This window comes from Wyeomyia smithii, chromosome 1 (assembly GCF_029784165.1).
Source record: "Wyeomyia smithii strain HCP4-BCI-WySm-NY-G18 chromosome 1, ASM2978416v1, whole genome shotgun sequence".
Lineage (NCBI taxonomy): Eukaryota > Metazoa > Arthropoda > Insecta > Diptera > Culicidae > Wyeomyia > Wyeomyia smithii.
Window position 1 is genome coordinate 40,458,083 of NC_073694.1, and position 22,556 is coordinate 40,480,638.

The 22,556-nt window shown below is 36.8% G+C and overlaps 1 protein-coding gene across 4 annotated transcripts in view; it reads left to right on the forward strand.

The window, feature by feature from the left end:
* The window catches only part of LOC129724079 (GATA zinc finger domain-containing protein 10), a 40,188-nt gene that overhangs the window by 11,632 nt on the left and 6,000 nt on the right, over positions 1-22,556 (forward strand). The window contains exons 1-2 of one of the 4 annotated variants that reach the window (XM_055678706.1): positions 15,228-15,337; positions 15,482-15,781. In XM_055678706.1, the coding sequence (XP_055534681.1) occupies positions 15,536-15,781 (246 nt within the window). In that variant the 5' untranslated portion in view covers positions 15,228-15,337; positions 15,482-15,535. Of the gene's footprint in view, positions 1-15,227; positions 15,338-15,370; positions 15,389-15,421; positions 15,782-22,556 lie in introns of those variants that run through there. The other 3 variants (XM_055678699.1, XM_055678722.1, XM_055678714.1) reach the window with 3 other exon arrangements.

The following is a 22,556-nucleotide window of genomic DNA, read 5'->3' on the forward strand; positions in this document are numbered from 1 at the left end:
ACGCAATACATTGCGTCTACCACAGGCAAGCGTACTAGTACAAAATTTCCCGCAAGATCGAAGCGAAACAGGTTTTGGAGTGTTTTTTTTTCTTGAATACATTTCAGAGTTTTAACAGGGAAAATTGTGAGTAGGTAGCTGTTTTATGATCATGTTTATAACTGATCACACAAGTTTTAAGCAAGCTCTACTACCAAACAATTGTTTGACTACGCAAATTCCGCAGTAATATTCAACTATCCATTCACATAGAGATTAACATGTTGTCCTACGTTTCGGCTGGATTTCAACATATCTTTAAGTTAATTAGCAAATTAAACAAATCTGAATTTGATTTCAATTATATTTTTTGACAATGCAGAATTCGAATAACAAAAGTCAGTCAGTTTCATTGAAAATGTTAAGGTCTACGATTAAATTTTAAATTGTACGAATGGTGATGACGACTACTGTAACAGCCGGCCAGGAATATTCAGAAATAGAACTGATAACTTACAAGCAAGACATTGGTGTTGGAAATTAATGTTGTAGGGGTGAGCGGGGTAAAACCGCCACCTTAAAAATTTCTGTTGATAGAAAAAGATGTTGCAGCTGCAATTTCATTTTTTAGAAAGAGGCTCTTCTGTTCAATACCCGCATCTAAAAAATTAGAACTACAGTATTTTTGTTTAATTTCCAGCTTTTTTTATTCTGCAGTTTTTTTTTTCATGCGGCGTAAGCCCACCAGCCGGGTAAGATCGCCCGCCATCTGTTGAGGATAACAAATATTTTTAAAGCCAGAATGCTTGTTTTTGTCAGTTTACTATCTTTAGCAAAGTTGTAGATAATATTTTTTCTTTTTTTTTTAATATACACTGTAAAAATATGAAAATAAAAAATTTCTAAGGTTTAACTTCTTCCAGTTTTTAATTATCCAAGTTTAAATCAATGCTTAGGTACTTTTTTCAAAAGTTAATCGTGTTTAAAAATATTACTAGAAAAGCTCCAACCAAATGGAAAATTGTCGATTGACATCGTCGTCTTAAAAGCAAAGCCTTGGTGCTACATTCCGATTCGGAACTAGACCTTATGTTTATTATACACAGACTTCGCAGCCAACTGTTAAGTGTACAAGACAATTGCGGGGCCAGCGCTACGATCCTACTGTCACTAGCAGTCTCTCCCGAGCCGAGACTCGAACCTACGACGATTGGCTTGTTGTGCCAGCATCGTACCTCGAGACCAGCTGGGCATCGTCGTCTTATGTGGCTTGAAATTGCTTTATGATCCTCTCAAAATTCCCTTTGTAGTGTCGAGACATTTGGGCCTCGAAATAAAAACAATAGTGGGCGGCTTTAGCCCCAGTGGAAAATTTTCTTATTCCACCGAAAAATTAGTTAAAATTACAAGTTTATTCACGGCTTTCGATATTTCCGAATGAATACAGATTCAGACAAGCCACTAAACGTATATTCACAAACGAAACAATTGATTATATTTAGCCAGAAAAACCTTAAGTCCCATAGCCGAAAAACAATAGCGCATTGACCGGTTGCCAGCTGAGGGGTTGTTTTTGCTTATTTCTGTGACCGTTCGCGCACTAGGGCAGCAGAAATGGGTGCAAAATGTTATGTAATTATACTGTGACGTGTCACGCTATTCGAGAAATTTTGCAATTATTAGAAACTTGGTAGTCAAACTACGGTGGGCGATCTTACCCTGTTTTCCCCTATTATGAAACGAAACAATTTGAATTGTTCCAATATCCCTATTTGAATGAAAAACTCAAACTTCCCACACAAGCTTCATCTCCAGGATACATTGGCTCTCTTGAAATCAAACCAATTCAAAAAGTTATTGCTATAGCTATTGGAATGAAGTGGTTTTGTTGAGTTTTTCACGAACACTGAAATAAAGCATGTCACAGTTGGCGGTTTTTGTTTCCTGTGTGGACTCATCACTGCGACCAGAGATTAGATCTCTTGTGATATTTACCAGGTGTTTTCTGTACTCCGCACTTCATATGATTGGCAGTATCACTATTGAAGTAAGTGATACGCTTGTCATTCATATCCGTGCTTGTGTGTAAGTTCTACCTTACCTTTTCAAGCTTACTGCTCTACTATACCGAGCCTCTGTCCATCCTAACAATATCGCCTGATTACAATTCACTGGAGAGAACTTTCATTCGTTACTCATACCAGTTTTAATAAAATAGGGACTTATTTTTGTTAGAAGGAGAGTCAAGTGGGGTACTGTAGAATTCAGATTGAATGCTAAAATTTAATGCTAAAACGCCAATTCTATAATATTCCATATTAGGCCTTCGTTTGCCTACAAACCGACTAAAAAGGTCGATTTTCGGCCAAGAAATTTTGACGTAAGACTACGTTTTGTTTTCTATACTACATTTTGTGAAATTGAAAATGAAACTGGCAAATGTCGCGTCAGATTTCAAACGATTATAGCAAGCGAACGATTTAATTCATCTTAGTCATTTATATTTCGGTGGATAGATAAAATGTGTAACAATTGTTTGATATAATGTTTAACATTGTTGCTTTACTGCTTAATTGTGAAAAAAGGTGAAAAGTTCCAAGGTCAAGCTTTCCCATACATTTTCCTTGCTATTCCCTTGCTTCCCGAGTACGGATAACAATAACATGGACGGAATAAATTCCACTGCCTACATATTTTGATTCAACAAAGTGTTTTGTTCCGTTTGTCTTTCTCAAAACTGCGTGGCCACGCCCTCATGGCAAAAATCTACGCTGAACTCGATACAAAAGACTGCGTGTAGAAAATTCAGCTTCAGTCTAGTTTGTCACACAATAGCGAGTGCAGTATAGCTGTTTAAGGTACGCGACATTGAGAAACGAGAGCTGCATACGAGTCAACTCCCAGATACGGCGGAGCATGTTACCTTAGCAACAAGCACCATCGTACGCTGCATGATATTTTGAGTGGAACAGCGGAGAGCAAATGTTATGCGCGGCCAACAAAATATTCAATGCTACCGGTGGTGGTGCGATCATCAGCGTTCTGTAGCACACATTTCGAGCTGAAGATTATGAATCGGTTTTTTTTTCAGAACTATAAATGCTTGAAGATATGAGTTATGAGAATTTTCACAACTACTACTAGTGTGAAATGCTCATCTATTTCTCAATAATCATTTTTACAATAACGACCAGGGCGCACCAAAGATGAACGGTAGTGTTGCCTATGAATAGTTTATCACAGCAATATATAGCCCTCATTTCAAGAATTTTCACTGCTTAATTGAGTGCTTTTCCGGTTCAATTGTTTCTTTGTACCCACTCGAACACCGTTATCAGTCAAACATTAGTAACGAAAATTAGTTAACCTTCTTTTGATGCCTATGAAAATCACTCAGTCGTATCGAAGGTGTTTTGTTTTGTTCCTCTTTCTCTAAGCTGCGTGGCCACGTCCTAATGGCAAAAATTTACGCTGAACTCGATACAAAAGACTGCGTGTAGAAAATTCAGCTTCAGTCTAGTTTGTCACACAATAGCGAGTGGAGTATAGCTGTTTGAGGTACGCGGCATTGAGAAACGAGAACTGCATACGAGTCATCTTCCAGGCACTGCGGAACATGTTACCTTTATTTTTCATACGGCAGCAACAGTTACCATCGTACGCTGCAAAATATTTAGCTAGCACAGCTACTGGAGGGCACAGTGGAGTGCAAACTTCATTATGCGCGGTTAAGCAAAATATTCAATGCTACCGGTGGTGCGATCATCAGCATTCTGTAGCACGAATTTCATACTAAAGATTATGGAATCGGTTCTTTTCAGAACTATAGATGCTTGAAGATAAGAGTTATGAGAATTTTCGCAACTACTACTAGAGTAAAATTTTCATGTATCCATGCATCGTTAGTTTTACAATAACGACCATCAAATATAAACGGTAGTGTTGCCTATGAACAAAAAACCATAACTTTGAGCGCTTTGAGGCATCCCGGAATCATGTCCGATTGAGCTGAAATTTTGCACGGATCATTTTTAATGAGCCAATAAAACGTACAAAGTCGGTTTTTGAAATTTGAAATGACCTTTTTTACTACCACCCTACTGCCCATATCGTTACTCCGTGATTGAACAACCATTCTCAATGTACAAGCTCCAGCGACTCAATACTGTTTGAAGGATCAATAACGGCGCTAGTCACGTTCTTGCAATCAGGTGAAATGAAGAAATGAATCTTAGCGTGACTTTTGCTATTTAGAGACGGTGCTAATCTGTGAATCTCTGCAAACGTCACAAAAAGAATATTTTTATTAGTAAGGAAGGAGCCAGTTTGATAAGGGATGCGATCATATATATAATTTATACCCGTCCACGGTGCTCCCACAGACCATTATTATAAAATAAAATGCACCAAAGAAACTGAGTACACCATTCGATTCGTTATGACGTCCAGAGTCTCTGGTCAAAATTTCAAAATCATCGTACGGTACATTTTTGAGTAATACCCTTTTGAAGGTAGTAAAATACAAAAAAGTTATATAAAAACGACGAAATACTTATTGTAAAGCACGTATTTACCCACTATTTTATGAAATAACTTCCAAAATAGTTTCTACACATTCCAAAGGTTATATTTCATGACATTAACAATTGGTGAACAGATTTATTTGAAAATCCCACAGTGCACAGTGGTCTAGGCTCGAAAAATCGTGATCATCTAGATTTGACTGTGAAAAATTGATTTCATGCACTCAAGGTTTTCAGCAAAATTGTTTCATAGAACAAGGCCTCACTTTTGGTGTTTTTAGTTTTTCGATCAATCCACCTAACAGATAGATAAAAAAATATTTTTTCTAATTTTCAATATACCAGATAGCTTCCTTCAGCAAAGTTGTGGAAAATTTCAAAAGATAAACAATTGCTGAATACTGCGATGTCCTATCTGCACGTAGGACACGACAAAATAGAGTTTTTTGTAGAACACCCCTCTTTAAAATCAGTTTTTTGTCTATAACTTTTTCTATGATTGTCAAACAATAAATTTTATAAAGCTTTGAAAGAATAGGCCACAGACAGCTTCTAAATATGCTGCATGGAGAATGGCGGAGATGTCCAACTATTACTCACCCCGGCTTTAAGGTCGTCGTAGAAAAAGCAAAATATAAGGTCTTGGATATGCCACTGAATAGTTTCACAATACGTGCTGAAAAAATTCTGATTTGCCCGTGAAATCAGCATGTTGGAAAAGTGGTATTGAGAAAGAGAAGTTTTGAATTTCATTACAACATTGACTTGACGGAAGACGACGGCGATGAGAAGAGGTACAAGCTGGTTTAGCCAAGCAACTGAAAACGATTTCTTCTGAGTTTTGACAATTTCAACTTGAAATATCATTTGAAGTGAGCAAATCACCCACAGGAAATTAACCCCTTACAGAAAGCAACATTGCTCAAGGCTATTATCCCTCTCATTGACGAAACCAATAACCTTTCGGGAACGAACTTTCAAAACTAGTTGCAGTTTCAATGTTTATTTAAAATTAACTTTTGTGTGGAATTTATTTGAAACAACTTTGCATTTTATAATCATTGACGATTTTTGAACAGCGAAAAGCTTGAAAAACAGCGCCAAATATTTGTTATAGGAATTGTAGAAAAAAAAAACGGCCATACTCAGGGAAAACATTTGGTGGAACTGATATGCGATTATTTTTAAAACTAGTTGACCCGTAGTAGCTAGCCACTTTTAAAATGCAAGTTGGACTTATACTTGGACTCACTACAAATACTGGTATTGATTCTAAAATGATGATGCTTCTTCAAAAAATTTAGTTTGGAATTAAGATTCAACTATGACAATTCGACAATTCGATGCAGATGATCAACGCTAATTTGAAACTCAAATGTTAATCTTAACTGTGAGAAACAACCTTCTTTCAGTGTATCATGAAAATGCTTGGATTGATCGTTTATTTGAAGACGAAGACGAAGACGATCTTGCCTCCCATACGGAACCACTGCACAGAGCGTTTTTTTCCATTATTTAACCATTTTCGAAAAAAAATCTAATGATTTATTAATTTTCGTTTAAGCTGTATAATTCAAATAAGAGTTTTTCAATTTTTCAATTGTATGATGTTACATTTCAAGTAAAACTTACAAAACAAACAAAAACAAATGTGATTGAGAAAAACATAACAATTTGTAAAATAGTTGCCTACGATACTGAACTACTCCAGAAATCATTCACTTCACTAAAGTTTGCCTCCGTACTTTATAATAGTCATGGCACAGCCAAATATCTTAAATACCAATATAGTTCACTTACGTAAAATTATGAATAAAAATTGAAAATGACAGAAGCGTTAGTCACCTTTTCGACCGCTAGGTGCGCCACTTCTGATGTTGTTCTACACGACATGCGAAAAAGAGTAACTTTTGACAATAATATTACCCTAAAAAATGTAAAAAAATGCACATTTTATTGTGAAGTGGACTCGGCCGAATATTTTATAATAATAAAGTTCGCCTATGTATGAGGCAATCCAGGGGTGGTGTTTCACGGTTTGTACGTTTGTTGACGTCCGACAATATTTTGAGTTGTAAAATGGCGACTTCTGGTGACTGGAAAACTGCCGAAAATGACCAAATACCACCTAATATGTGTGTTTTTTTTTTTAACCAGAATGACGCTGAGAGGCCAGAAATTGTCTCCAAATGCCAGTTTGAAATCCAAGATGGCGACTTCCGGTTTCTGAAAAACAGCGGCGAATGACCAAATATGAGTATTTTCGCGGTTGTTATGATGCACTGAAGCTACAAATCGACCTCAGACAACATTATGAATTGTAAAATGACGACTTCCGGTGATAGGAAACTGCCGAAAATGACCAAATACCACCCAATATGGGTATTTCTTCAACCGGCCGATTTCCATCCAATATAAGATGCTTCGATACCAGAATAATACACAGGAGCTAGAATCGACCACAGACACCATTTTGAATTCTAAGATGGTGACTTCCGGTTTCTGTAAAACAACCGAAAATGACTAAATAACACCTATCATTGGTGTTTCTTAAACCAGAATGACGCTCAGGGGCCAGAAATTGTCTCCAAATGCCATTTTAAAATCCAGGGTGATGACTCCCGGTTTCTGGAAAATAGCCTAAAGGGACCAAATACCACCCAATATGAGAGTTTCTTTAACCAGAATGATGCATGGAGCTAAATATTGACCTCAGACACCATTTTGAATTGTAAGATGGCAACTTCTGGGAAACAGCCGAATACTACTGCATATGAATATTTCTGTAATCAAAATAATGTATAGAAGCCAAACATTAAATAATAGTTTTTGCATAACAGTTGTTATCACTAATTATGTTTGTTTTGTTGAATATCTTTTATATATAATATAATAAAGCTTTTAAACCAATAACAACATTAGGTGTATCCATACTTCAATTGTTAAATTGATAGAAAATTCAAGTGTTACCTAAGCTAAAAGTTGCACTACAACCATATACGACTATTGACAACCATTGTGCGGTTTCTCCTTTTATCTTTTCCACGAGGTAATTGAAACATTCATTTAATTGTACACTTCGTGGCCTGATTATTGAGCTTGAGCTTGACATTTCGTAGTTGCTTCCCGTGATGGATCTGAGCTAGTGAAGTTACACAGAGAACCACGTCTATAGCAACTTGGGATTAGTTTACCATTTACACGTCGTGGCCTGATTATTTGAATATTTCTTCTTCGTGCCTCGATAAGCTACATATATTATATTATCAATATTTAACTCCCGGAATGGCGTTAGTTTTACATACAAACAATATACGCACGAAATCTACAACATATTTTTTTCTGTCAAAGTATGAAATTGAGTCAACTAAATCTAAAATTGAGTAAATTCAGTTTCGTGTGTGAGAATGTCACACGCTTACAGAAATTCAACAACAATGCACAGTAGTACAGTAAGGCAATGCAGGCGGACATGAGTTTTTCGATGCGATTTTGTGGTTTTAGAGTAAAATTTTTTTCTGAGACATTTTTCTTATATTTAGTCTATTTTTTATGTGCAAATGAAAATTAGGGTGGTCCTGAAATCGACTAAATAAAAAAACTTACTTTTTTATTTGCAGAAATAAATGTATACATTCATCGGCACAGTTGTAGATCAACTAATTTTAAGCAACTTTCGGTATTTCTTCACAATATTTATACAATATTTGTTCTTTCAAATGATACCAAAAAATATTATTTATGTTTGCCCTAAACGGAGACATCAATATTTTAAAAGGGCCTATTTTTAAAATAGAAATAGTGAAAATTCTTCTTCTGTACAATATATCGACAATGATTTTTCGTCAAAATTGGCGTATTTCTGATTAAAGTTACCGAACTTTGTTTTTGAATTTGAATTGAAAAAATAGAGCAAAAAGACTGTTTTTGGAAACCAAATTTAATGTCTACAAAAAAGTTTTTCACAAAGTTACTTAGAATTAGTTGATCTACAAGTATGCCAAAGAATGTTTACAATTATTTATGCAAATAAAAACAATTTAGTTTGTTTTTATTTCGTTAATTTTAGGACCACCCTAATTTTCATTTGCACATAAATAGAGGACAAGAAACAACTTTTACAAAAACTATGGCTTTAAACCGCAAACCAAAATCGCAACGAAAAGCTCATGTCCGCCTAAATTGCCGTACTGTACCACTGTGCAATAAGTTTAGTTACCTTTTTCACCACAAGAGGGGGTGTTCCCTGTCTGTCTTCACGGAAATATATGGGAAATTCGAGAGTGAACTATATTGTTATTTTAAGATATTTGGCACAGCCTAGAATAACTGGGTACTGACGTCTCCTAATCATTATTGGGCAGTTCAAATCACTCTGTGATACTCCGGTATAACCTCACATATGATAGGCCTGTCCCCCGCGTCCCCTTGTTCCTGGTTTGGACCTGAAATGTGTGGTGTAAGCCTTGAATGTGTATAAGGTTTTAACGGGAAACACACTTAGGTCTTTTTACGCAGATTTAGAAATTAACGTGTTTATTATGCACATTTCGGATTCTACGCAGATTTTTCAGAATAGTCGTTTTTGTCGCAGTTTTTTTATTGGCATTTCATTTTAAAATCGCTTATTTAGAATGTCTGAGTGTCGTTCGTTTTACATTTTTCCTTGATGTTCAGCTCAGTTCGTAGGTGAAAATAAGCTGCTGTTTATTCATTTTTATAAGTATTTAGCAGAAATGGTTAAAAATCTTAAGGAAATTAAGTTTTCTACGCGAATTACGGAATTTAAGCGGTTTTTTACGTCGATTTTGGAATTTGTCTTGTTCTTTTTTTTTAACAAATCAAATGAATATGAATAGTGAGAATAGGTTATGTTTCCATTTTATTCTACTACAAAAATCGAATACCCTCGAATCGAATACCGTCCGCAGATACGTATTTCGGTTGCTACATACAACCATCTTTAGTGCTTATGTGGACTGTTGAAGAGCATAACTGAGTAACCCCCTTTTTATATGCGTGTAGGTAGGTAAAAGTAGGTAGAGCGAAAGCTAGGGTGACAGAAAGACAGAACATCAAATCAAATGCTTGGTTTTTGTAGGATAGTACCTATGCTGGATTTTAGAAAAATCGAAAACTATATAGCGATATTTTAAACATCTAAAATAAAAACCGTTAATCAAATTTGACATCATGATTCAAAGTAATGACGAATAGTGTAAGTTTATACTGTGTTTGTGTTTATAAAGCAATGACACGTATTGACTGGTGATATTTTTACATATCGGCAAATGAATTATCGCTTTCACCATACAGTTTGAACGTCGGAGTATAATTAAAGGATTACGTTGGAGCTCTTGTTTTAAGTAACCCATCATCTATTTGACTTTTTCAAAGTCGCGTACTGTCTTATGCTATCACTTAACAAGCTAATTTTGATGAAGCTGTATGATATTACAGGACTAATTGGATATGCTACCATAGATTGACGTTCATAATCAACTGATAGCGGTTTGGTTAATTTCGAATCTCTGTGACATGCTGAATATTTATGACACTACTTTACTTTTACATCCCGAAATCATCTTCCTCTGTCTTCAGCGAAGCATTATATTTTTGGCGGTTTTTGACGATGCAACTGGATCAGAACATTTAGCCATGTGCGAATAATTACACGTGTGTCTAAGAAAGTTAAAACTTAGTTCACTCTGATTTCCTCACGCTTCAATGGGTCCGTATCAGGCGAGAGGAGGTGTGTAGAGGACTAAACGCAATCAATGGTAACTTTTAGTTGCTACATATAAAAAAATAACAAACATTGGTGAACCTCAGGTTCATAGTTTGCTAGGAAAGAAGACAGTTTTAGTAAATTGCGTTTGGCGTGTGCGTGACCGCTGACAGCTTACGAAACTATATATACTCCGATGGGACAATCTGACCTCACATTTTTCTGACTTTTTCAAATAAAACATACTTTTTTGTTTCCTTCATCGATAGTAAAGCAAGAAATAGATGGATTCTGATACAGGTTGGACTCGATTATCCGGAACATCAAAAAAAATTTCATTCCGGATAATCGAGTTTTCCGGATAATCGAATCACACAAAATATACTGAAATTTTGCGATTAACGAACATAAAATAAATATTTCTGATCCTTTATTTACTAGTATGCTGCAGTGGCGTAGCCAGAAGTTATTTCTGAAGCAAAAAAGGGGTAAAATCGTGAAAAGCAAAAAAATAAATTGGACATTGATTATTTTCACTTAATTCGAACATGTCCGAAACATGCCGGAAGTGACTTAAATGGTAACTAATATGCCAGAAGGGATGGTAAAGATAAAATTTCGGAATAAAAATTGAAAACGGACACAAAAAAAAAATTCCGGATAATCGAATTCCGGATAATCGAGTTTCCGGAAAATCGAGTCTCTGGATAATCGAGTCCGACCTGTATTTAACTCAAAAACGATGAAAATTCATATGGGACTGGTATGCGATTATAGGCAGTATATTTAACTATTTCCGATTTATTTTCTGTTTAGCGTAAACCAACGTACAATAAAATGCTGTTGGGGCCGCGCACAAATATGTATGTTTTATTTCAATAGAGTACAAAATTGTTTAACATCCCGACTTGAGAACGATTTAAACCAAAGACAATATTATAGGCCATCCGGAAGTGAACCTGAGAGAAGACCGGGTCGTTGTTGACTGCTCTGCTGTTAAGTTGTCCGATTATTCGTAATGAACAGATGCACATTGTTTTAGTCCACTTGAACGTTTGATCTGCCAATATTGTTAGTTACTTTCTTCGGCTCAAAGCAAAAGGTAATGAATACAATTCAGGTTTGTATGGATCTGGCACGGGTTTTCAGCCGTGACTTGAATCGCTAAAGTTCGCCCCAATAAACTGCGTGTTTTAATGTCAAACCTCAAGGAAGCAAACGAGATTGCTGTTTTCGAATTTTTCGCGCTGGAGTTCTAGCTCACGCAGTGGAGATCGACGGCGTGGTCACCGACTGGAGTCTGACCGTCGAAGCTAGAACCGACCGTTTTAAGAATTTCAGCCTTCAGTCAGTAAAGATACTGGATTGCAAGTAATTGAGAATAGTAAAAACATATACCCAATTAGACTCTTTCGCGTGACTTTCGCCGGGACTGTGCTGCCGAGCTATGTGCTCGTGGGCATGGTGCGTCTACCCGTGGGCTTGGTAATACCGCGGGTAATAAACTATCATAAGTGCGAACAGTTGTGTCATACGGCCACCCACTGTGCCTGTGCTAGAGGTGCTAAAAAGTGTCTCTATTGCAGGTAGACTCCGCTAATCATGAATGCGACGTATTTTTCCTCTGTAAAACTTAGCTCACTAAAACTATGAATCTTACCTTCCACGGCTTTAACATTATTCGTTTTGGCTGAAATACCTGTTACGCAGGAGTACCTCTTGGGATTGAGAAGTGCTATTCCTTCTATTGTATTAGCCTCCAATCGGTTCCAGGCATTAAGGTCAAAATCACCGAAAAATGCTTCAAAAAACCAGAGGTTAAAATGGAAAATAAACCCAAATTGAGCTCATAATCACCGGAAGGTGCTTTAAAAGGCACAAAGACCTATTGTCGCGTGTCAAATGTTAATGCAAGGTAAAGTACTTTGAATTGCCTCAATGTAGATTCCCCCCAGAGTACAGTTTGGGCAACAGCAGCTTTTTGATATAATAGAACTTCCCTCCCCGCCACGACTAATATGGGAGTTTTCAACTCCCATGGCGTAGGTTGGGGCTCTACTTTGAATAATAATCGCTCCGCTTTAAACTATAGCCTTTGCGACGCCTTAGATATGACAATTTTAAACAATTTATTTAAACAAATTGGGATATGACACGTATTCCTAAACCTCCAATGCAACTAAGTGCCTCAGATTTAGATTTCTGTTCGACATCGTTACAGATGTATTGCGCATGGAAGGTAATCCCGAATATCCACGATGGCGATCACCTGCCCATCTCAATATGAATTGCCAATTAATCAAATCGTGCACAACCGGTTAATACCCCGTAACGTTTGCAGTAAAAATGGACTTTTTTCAGATGGTGATGAATAAAAAACAAAGAGAGATAAATGAGTTGGATAAATTTCCTATTAGTGGTAATTATATTATCTTATTTTTGAAAAAATTCTACGCCCTTGCGAGCAGCCTTCCGACAGTTTTCCGGAACATACGCCATGGCGGAAGAAAACATGCGTATAGGCATGGTTTTAAGCTTTTTCTTCGTTTTCTTACTAATTCCTCCTCCGTTTTCGCGACAAAATTGTTGGAATAGATCTTGCGCTTCAAGTTTGCCCAGAAATTCTCGATGGGGCGCAGCTGGGGGACGTTGGACGGATTCGCCGACTTCGGTACCACATCGATATTCTGCCGCTTCGTCTCATCCAACGATCGCTTCCAGTAGTAAGCCGACGCCAAATCTAGCCAGAACACCGTGTCTTCGCCCTTATGGTATTTCTTGATGAACGACGCAACTTCCGGCAGGCACTTCGTACAATAAATTTGCCCGTTCACGGCCACCCTGGAGCGAAAGAAGAGCAGCTTTGACATACCTTTCTCGTTGATTGCCAGCCACAGCCGCATCTTCTTGGAGAACTTGGTCTGTGAAAAGTGTGTGTTCACCTTGGTGCTCACTTCCTTCGTGGGAGAGGTAAAATACGGAGTGCCCTGCTAATCGTTGCCATCCAGGGTGACATAGGTCTCTTCGTCCATCACCACGTCACGGTTCGCCGGGAGAATCGACTTGATCATCTTATTCAACCGCTGTCGCTGCGTGCAGCTCCGATATCAGTGGACGGGAATGCCGCTTCCTGACATGTATGTCCATATTCTCCAGATACCTTTTCACTGTTTTACCGCATGCACCAACCTCCCGACCAAGTGCACGTAGCGATTTAGCCACTTTTCCTTCGGCCTTCCTCCTCAGCATCCTTTGAATCTTCGAACGGGCATACCCGGCGTCCACAAAGTGCCGCACGATGTCCGTTTTTGACGCGACGGGGTACCGTTCTTCGAAAGCGCACACTTCGGAACGGAGTAGCTTCACTTTTTTCGCCTGTGATGGCTGATAGAGCTGTCAAATTTTTTTTTGCTAACTCATAGGTTACTGTGATTGATGATGCATGAGTAATTTCGTCAGTGCGATCAAAGGTAAACCCATGACATATCGGCAATTTTTGTACATTTTTTTACCGCAAACGTTATGACCCCGTATGATCATTGATCGATTGACTGATTGACATCGATTGAAAGTTATACCAGGGAAAGATTTAACAAGCTGTCGAATCGATTCAAGATCTTCCACAATTCAACATACCATAGGAAGGCTGTTAGGGCCACGCACGGATGTGTGCCGCTTGCTTGAAAGCAACACGCAATATGGATATTTCCCGAACTAAAATGATGGCCGGAAATCAATTACTAATCTTCCAACTTCTTCATCGACTATATCATCTCCTCCGTTACTCTAACGGCGCATAACGTGCTATAGTCGATGATATTTCCGAAAGTTCAGACCACTTTGCACCAAACCTGGAGAGAAGTTTTGTATGGAAGAGCCTGAGAATATACCCAATCTTTAAAAGAATCTTTTGACAACGAGTGGCCTAATTTAACTAAGATTCAAACCTATCGTCACACTTTGACACGCTTGTCAAAGCGGACTCTGTAACCTTGCAGCTACAAAACTCTTCAACAGAGAGATGACAGTAGAGGAAATGAGTTCAAACCAATGGGACACCACAACCAATGGTTCAATGCTAAGGGATGGCGCTGTAGTGGTAGTGATAGTAAAATCGGAATTTCCACGAGCATTTTGCTTAATGACCGGAAAAACTGCTATTAGTTACCCTGTTTTTATATGATTCTAACTTAATATGCAATCTTTTTTTATCAAAAACTTGCTTTTTCTATGCAACTCCATTGAATCAATGAAAAGCTGAGAAATAATGCTTCAAGATATGTTCATGAAATTCAGTGAGCAACGAGTTTACCTCTTCATTCATATCACTTTTCGAAAATGTCTAGCAAATGTTTTGTCTAGTTAACACATCGATGTCCCCCATAAAAAAGCTATCTTTTTATATTGTCATAGTCGACACCACAACCCACGGTACCACACAATTCCCACCGAACATCGAGACATCAAATATTCACCAGTTTCAGTTTCATTGATCTTTTCAACATGACGGGTAAATGTTGGAATTTTCCTACTAATGGACAGTGAATGCCACAAACAAAAACCAAGCATTTCATTCAACGTTTACCATTTCTCTTTATCTCCGAAGCAAAGAGAAGATGCGAAAAAAAATGTTTTTTTTATTTCGTTTTCGACACGCAATGTTATCAATTCAATGGAATCAAACTGTTTATCTACTAGTAATTCAGCTCCAAGCGGTCCTATCACGGCTCTCCAGTTGTACCCGGTTGTCATATTTTTAAGCGAAAGGTCAGATTAAAACACTGGGTGAGTTGAAACAGAGTTTTGAACTTTGCATTCACATTCGGTAAAGGAATCAACAAATAGCTTACCCTACCCAGCAGTACAGGCACTGGGTGGCGTTGCGGTGAAAATATTTATTTAGCTCCCCCACCCGAGTAGCCAGGGTGGGCCGAAATCTATCAGCGCTAGTGCCACTTGAACTTATTTAATCATTCCAACCAACGTTGATCCGGCTTAGTCCTGGTCAGGTGTGCGGCACGATTTGGTTTATTGACATTGTTCCACCGCTAGTCAAGAAGCGCTGTTCAATAGGTCCGAACTAGCGTTCGCCGTTTGAAATAATTGTGTAGGTGAAAATAATACTGTTAAATAGTGTGATTTTTGTGTGAAACATTAAGTGAGAACCCTGAATGATTGAACTTTTATACAGAGCACCAGAATCAAATCCGTCGAGAAACCAAAAACCGGTAACGATTCTTCCATTTTGCAGAACAATCGACCGACGCAGATCTGAAGTTTTTTCCCGGTCAAAAACAAACACAAAATGCCAGTGCAAAAACTTGTGCTGTCTGCTGGTAACAGTATGCTGCCACTACTACTCATATCAACACTGCTGGGAACGGTCGCCAACGGCCAACTCTCCTTCCAAACAGATGCCTCGCACAACAGCTTCCAGATCCGGACACCCGGCTTCCAGCAGTCCTTCACGCGCTACTTCAACGGACAGCAAGGAAGCTTGCTGGCAGCCCAGCAACAGCAACAGCCAGCACAACAAAGCCAGCAATACGCAGTAAGTTGAGAATCTTTAATTCTACAGTTTGATTCGATTCAACTGAAAGTTTACCTTGTTCTGGTTTTCTGATTTATTATGTTTACTATTTAATTAAAGTGTAAAATTACACTTACTCGCAATTGATCGTAAAAACTTCAATGTTTTCCATCCAACCTTGCGAAGCAACACGATTCTGCTAGTAAAACTTTAAATTTGAAAAATCTTGCTCATCACAATTGAAAAACTATTTGTTAACTCTTTAATATATTCGGGACCAAGTCTTGGTAATTTATTTTGGCTTCTCTACGTTCACCCCTTGTACATGAAAAATTCAATAAGCAAAATGTTCGCCCAAAGATAGTAACAAAGTAACAACAACAAAAAGAAACAGCAAATCGGTCGATACTAACAAGTTTCCACTTTCAGTTAGCTTAATTTTCAACTTCCTTGAACCGAGTAAAATTTACGAGTTTGTTTTACGCAGGAGCTGCTCTGCTGACAATAAAGCTTTGGAAAGCTTCTTTATTATTGCAGCGCTTCTCCGTACCAACAACAACAACAACACTGCGTAGTTTCTACTCCGAAAGCGCATTTTCAGTGAAATTTTATACCAAAGCGACTCGAAAAAGACAATCTGAGTAAAGAATGATACCATGTTTACGCTTGCCGAGTGAACTTTCGAATCGGAAGAGTGGGCAAATAGCCGGAAAATACTTTTTCAAAGTAAACAACCTCCGAGTGGAGTCTGTGAGATGGATGGGGCGCATCCGTCGTCAGCGACATGCAGCTGAAAAATGGTTCACAAACATATCGGTGGATTTTTTTTTTTCGGTGGAATGAAAAGCACAATTTTAAGTTAGTTGTGATTTCTAAGGCGAACTAGGTTAATTGTGTTATTTTTGCACACCGAGGTAAATTAGTCTAATTGAGTTTAAAGTTGCTTGCAAAGCTAATGGTGAAAATCACTATTTCACTTTTTAATAGAATTTTTTTTCCTCGAACGATGTCCCTCTTTTTAACATTGTTACGCAGATGCACTTTGAATGCAAGGAAGACATTTGTTTTATTTTTATTAATTTTAAATAATACTGCGTACTTGATTTCAGGACAATTTATCGGGACTAACATTTGAAACGAGCTGAAGTTTTCAAGCCAAAATTTATAAATAGATACATCTAGGAAAAAGGAAGTCATAAAAATCGATAAATCCCTCGAAAAAAATGGATCTATAACAGCGCTCTTTTAAAATATTTTAAATAATATAACGTGAAACAGTGTTGGACATAAGAAGTACATGAGTTACAGTTATTTTCTGGTACGGATTTACTATTTAGCTATTATGGCGACAGATCTTAGAGATCCTATGCCGAATGCAGAATTCGTCTCCATCGAACTTTGTCTTTGGCTGCTGCCCTCTTCTGTACGAATTGAAAGGAAAAATTCTTGAGTTCATTAAATTCTTTTTATATTCATGGATCATAATGGTCATGCATAATAATCATTTTATGTGAATATTTTATAAAATTTATTTGCATTTTCACCAATCTTCGAACATATTTTGCTTCGTGAGCTTGAGTAATCCTTAGTTAAAAAATTATTAAAATATTGAAAATATTTATCCTGGATATTATAGTCTATGATACAAATTATTTATTGATGTTCAAATCCTTCGTAGCAGTAATTTCAGTCTATTATAAAATACACTAAAGTCGCTTTTTACGCGGGGGATACGTGCCGCGTAAAAATAAACCGCGTAAAAAAAACCGCGTAAATTCCGGAATCCGTGTAAAATAAAACCGCGTAAATTCCGGAATCCGCGTAAACTCCGGAATCCGCGTAAAAAAAACGCGTAAATTCCGGAATCCGCGTAAAAAAACCATCGTTAATTTTGCATTCCGAGTGAAGGAGAACCGAAATCCGGGCAAAAAAAAATACCGCGTAAATTCCGGAATCCGCGTAAAAAAAACCGCGTAAATTCCGGAATCCGCGTAAAAAAAACCGCGAAAATTCCGGAATCCGCGTAAAAAAAGCCGCGTAAAAAATCGCGCGTAAAAAAACCGCGTAAAAAGCGACCACAGTGTAAATGAAATTTTCCATTGTGTATTTTTCGACATTTCATTTATTTCGTAACAATCAGAATAAAATAAAATTTCCTAATGCGTTCGTATTTATCTATATTTTGTAATTTTAAAAAGAAGTCTTGTAATGAAATTGAAAAAATGGATGGAACACAGTTTTGTGGACAAAAGAGAAGGAAATTATCAATTATTTAAAAAAAAAATTAAATCAAAAACAAGTAACAGAACAGAATATCTCATTTTATTAAACATCCAAAAACGAAAACCAGTTCAAAAATATGGCGAAAGGCTAGCACAAATTTACGGTAATAAAACGACATCGCGAAAAATTTAACTCAAAAACAACCAATTACTATTGAAATAGAACACAATAACAAATTCAAATACAATAACAAACGGAGAAGAAATTTTCAATAGGAAAGGAAACAATAGATACAAATAAGTAAAATTGATAATGAAGAAAACAATATAAAGAAAATAAAAACAGAGAAAAACATATAGGTAGATACAACTCTAGAAACTGAATTCAAAACTATGAGAAAATAATAAAACAAACTCATAAAAATAACCCTTCTTTGGAGAATATTCAAGAAAAAATAAAAACAAACCCAAAATAGTGTGAAAGACAAAAAATAAATAAAAAAATGGTAAGATAATAGGACATATAAGATATTGATGATATATTAGTTTGTCAGTTCTAGTTTTTGTTTAAAAAATATTCTGGAAACGAAGTGACGCAAAAAATAGATTCTCAACTTAGCACTGCTTGTCAATAGCTGGCACTAGCAGTAAGTGCTGGTCTTTTTGACAAATCTCAAACATGATGAACCATGCTAAGACATATGGTAAACGAACCACTTTGACACGTTATTGGTTTTATTGTGGCGTCATATACTTTTAGTTGTGTAGAAATGTCTGATTTTGTGCCAAATAATCGTAATTTGCAGGAAGTGTTGCTAGTGACATTTCATTTAAAGAAAACGGCGGCTGAAGCGCATCGAGACTTTAAAAATTTTCTAAGTGAAACAATGTCCCGTGATTGGTTCCGTCGCTCTAAAATGGCTATTTAGATGCTGACGACAGATCGCGTGAGACAAAATGAAAAACGTTCGAAGTCGCTGAACTGAAAAAATTGCTCGATGAGGATCCGTGTCAAACGCAAGAACGGCTTGCTACCGTATTAGGAATTACCCGCCAAACCATTTCTAAGTAACTGCATATATTGAGAGTGATTCAAAAACAAGTAGCTTGGATCAGGATTTATATTTGTTGACACTCTTAAGTGAAAGTGAAAAAAAGCATCCATAAACGTTATTTTTTTACAATCCTTACGAAGTTCTCCCTTCCCGCTTTTTGCATGGAAGTGAACTGTCAAAACACCTCATTATATTTCATGCGATGGAAGCAAGACGACAAAATCAGTTTATCAATTAACGAAGATTGTCAAGGCATCGGTCAGTGTCAGTGAAAAAGTGTTTCGGTAAGGTTCATTTTGGTTGAGTGCACTGTTTGTTTTTCTTTTTCGCTTTAAAGTGAAGATCGTTTGGTTAAATTTGTCGTCAAATTTTATTTCGTAACCGTGAACGATGCGCGCGATCTTTTTCATCTGAGTATAACAGCACGTTACTAGGACGAAAATCTAGTGTATCTGAAAGAGTGCTGCGATCATAGGAAGTGAAAATTGAAAATGATTGGCTGTAACTTTCAAAGAATTTTGCTGGGGAAAATAACTTTTATCAGCACTGGCTTGGATACCTTATGATTTGAAGCCAAGGAAAAATGAGCGTCGTTTTTTGCCTGTGGACAACTGCTCCAGCGGTAAAAAAGGAAGGGTTTTTCTTCATCGTATTGTGACGGGTGATGAAAAATAGGTTCATTATAGCAACCCAAACGAAAAGACTTGTTTGAACATGCTACCTCAGACAGACGTCCAAGCTGAGTTTCAAACATGTGTAAAGTTCTGTAGTACTAGCAATACGTAATCAGGTAGCGCCATCAGCAACGCCAGCCTCGTACACCTGCGAAAGGTCACCTAACGACGCAAAGATACAAGTGATTTTAAACCTATTTCTCTTTGAAAATTTACACAGAATTTTCGATCCATGTTCTTGCTTGAACGTTTGTATGTGAGTTATCAAGGTCATGCTGTGTATTTGGTGTGACCATGTCGGTGTTATTATGAGCTGTTGAAACTAAACAAAACCATCATCGAGGAACGATGTCGACTTCAATTGATGCGATTAAGCCAATGCAACTGCCCCAAAAACAGTCACAATACGAGCAGAGGCAAGAAAAAGTGATTTTACTCCATGACAACGCTCGGACTCATATGATCAAAGTCGTTAAAACTTTTATAGAAACGCTCGAATGGGACGTCTCATCTCACCAGTCGAATTCCGCAGATATTGCGCCATCCGATTATTGCTTGTTCGATAGATAGATGGTCTAGCTCAGCGGTTCTCAACCTTTTTTTGCTTGCGTACCCCTTGGCGATATTTTTCATATCGATTGTTCTCTCTGGCTTGGAATGTTTTCGCAGAGTGGGAGAGAGTAGTGATAGATCATGTTGCGTTAGTCTTTTTAAAATATTTTAAATAATATAACGTGAAACAGTGTTGGACATAAGAAGTACATGAGTTACAGTTATTTTCTGGTACGGATTTACTATTTAGCTATTATGGCGACAGATCTTAGAGATCCTATGCCGAATGCAGAATTCGTCTCCATCGAACTTTGTCTTTGGCTGCTGCCCTCTTCTGTACGAATTGAAAGGAAAAATTCTTGAGTTCATTAAATTCTTTTTATATTCATGGATCATAATGGTCATGCATAATAATCATTTTATGTGAATATTTTATAAAATTTATTTGCATTTTCACCAATCTTCGAACATATTTTGCTTCGTGAGCTTGAGTAATCCTTAGTTAAAAAATTATTAAAATATTGAAAATATTTATCCTGGATATTATAGTCTATGATACAAATTATTTATTGATGTTCAAATCCTTCGTAGCAGTAATTTCAGTCTATTATAAAATACACTAAAGTCGCTTTTTACGCGGGGGATACGTGCCGCGTAAAAATAAACCGCGTAAAAAAACCGCGTAAATTCCGGAATCCGTGTAAAATAAAACCGCGTAAATTCCGGAATCCGCGTAAATTCCGGAATCCGCGTAAAAAAAACGCGTAAATTCCGGAATCCGCGTAAAAAAACCATCGTTAATTTTGCATTCCGAGTGAAGGAGAACCGAAATCCGGGCAAAAAAAAATACCGCGTAAATTCCGGAATCCGCGTAAAAAAAACCGCGTAAATTCCGGAATCCGCGTAAAAAAAACCGCGAAAATTCCGGAATCCGCGTAAAAAAAGCCGCGTAAAAAATCGCGCGTAAAAAAACCGCGTAAAAAGCGACCACAGTGTAAATGAAATTTTCCATTGTGTATTTTTCGACATTTCATTTATTTCGTAACAATCAGAATAAAATAAAATTTCCTAATGCGTTCGTATTTATCTATATTTTGTAATTTTAAAAAGAAGTCTTGTAATGAAATTGAAAAAATGGATGGAACACAGTTTTGTGGACAAAAGAGAAGGAAATTATCAATTATTTAAAAAAAAATTAAATCAAAAACAAGTAACAGAACAGAATATCTCATTTTATTAAACATCCAAAAACGAAAACCAGTTCAAAAATATGGCGAAAGGCTAGCACAAATTTACGGTAATAAAACGACATCGCGAAAAATTTAACTCAAAAACAACCAATTACTATTGAAATAGAACACAATAACAAATTCAAATACAATAACAAACGGAGAAGAAATTTTCAATAGGAAAGGAAACAATAGATACAAATAAGTAAAATTGATAATGAAGAAAACAATATAAAGAAAATAAAAACAGAGAAAAACATATAGGTAGATACAACTCTAGAAACTGAATTCAAAACTATGAGAAAATAATAAAACAAACTCATAAAAATAACCCTTCTTTGGAGAATATTCAAGAAAAAATAAAAACAAACCCAAAATAGTGTGAAAGACAAAAAATAAATAAAAAAATGGTAAGATAATAGGACATATAAGATATTGATGATATATTAGTTTGTCAGTTCTAGTTTTTGTTTAAAAAATATTCTGGAAACGAAGTGACGCAAAAAATAGATTCTCAACTTAGCACTGCTTGTCAATAGCTGGCACTAGCAGTAAGTGCTGGTCTTTTTGACAAATCTAAAACATGATGAACCATGCTAAGACATATGGTAAACGAACCACTTTGACACGTGATTGGTTTTATTGTGGCGCCATATACTTTTAGTTGTGTAGAAATGTTTGATTTTGTGCCAAATAATCGTAATTTGCAGGAAGTGTTGCAAGTGTCATTTCATTTAAAGAAAACGGCGGCTGAAGCGCATCGAGACTTTAAGAATTTTCTAAGTGAAACAATGTCCCGTGATTGGTTCCGTCGCTCTAAAATGGCTATTTAGATGCTGACGACTGTTCGCGTGAGACAAGATGAAAAACGTTCGAAGTCGCTGAACTGAAAAAAATGCTCGATAAGGATCCGTGTCAAACGCAAGAACGGCTTGCTACCGTATTAGGAATTACCCGCCAAACCATTTCTAAGTAACTGCATATATTGAGAGTGATTCAAAAACGAGTAGCTTGGATCAGGATTGATATTTGTTGACACTCTTAAGTGAAAGTGAAAAAAAGCA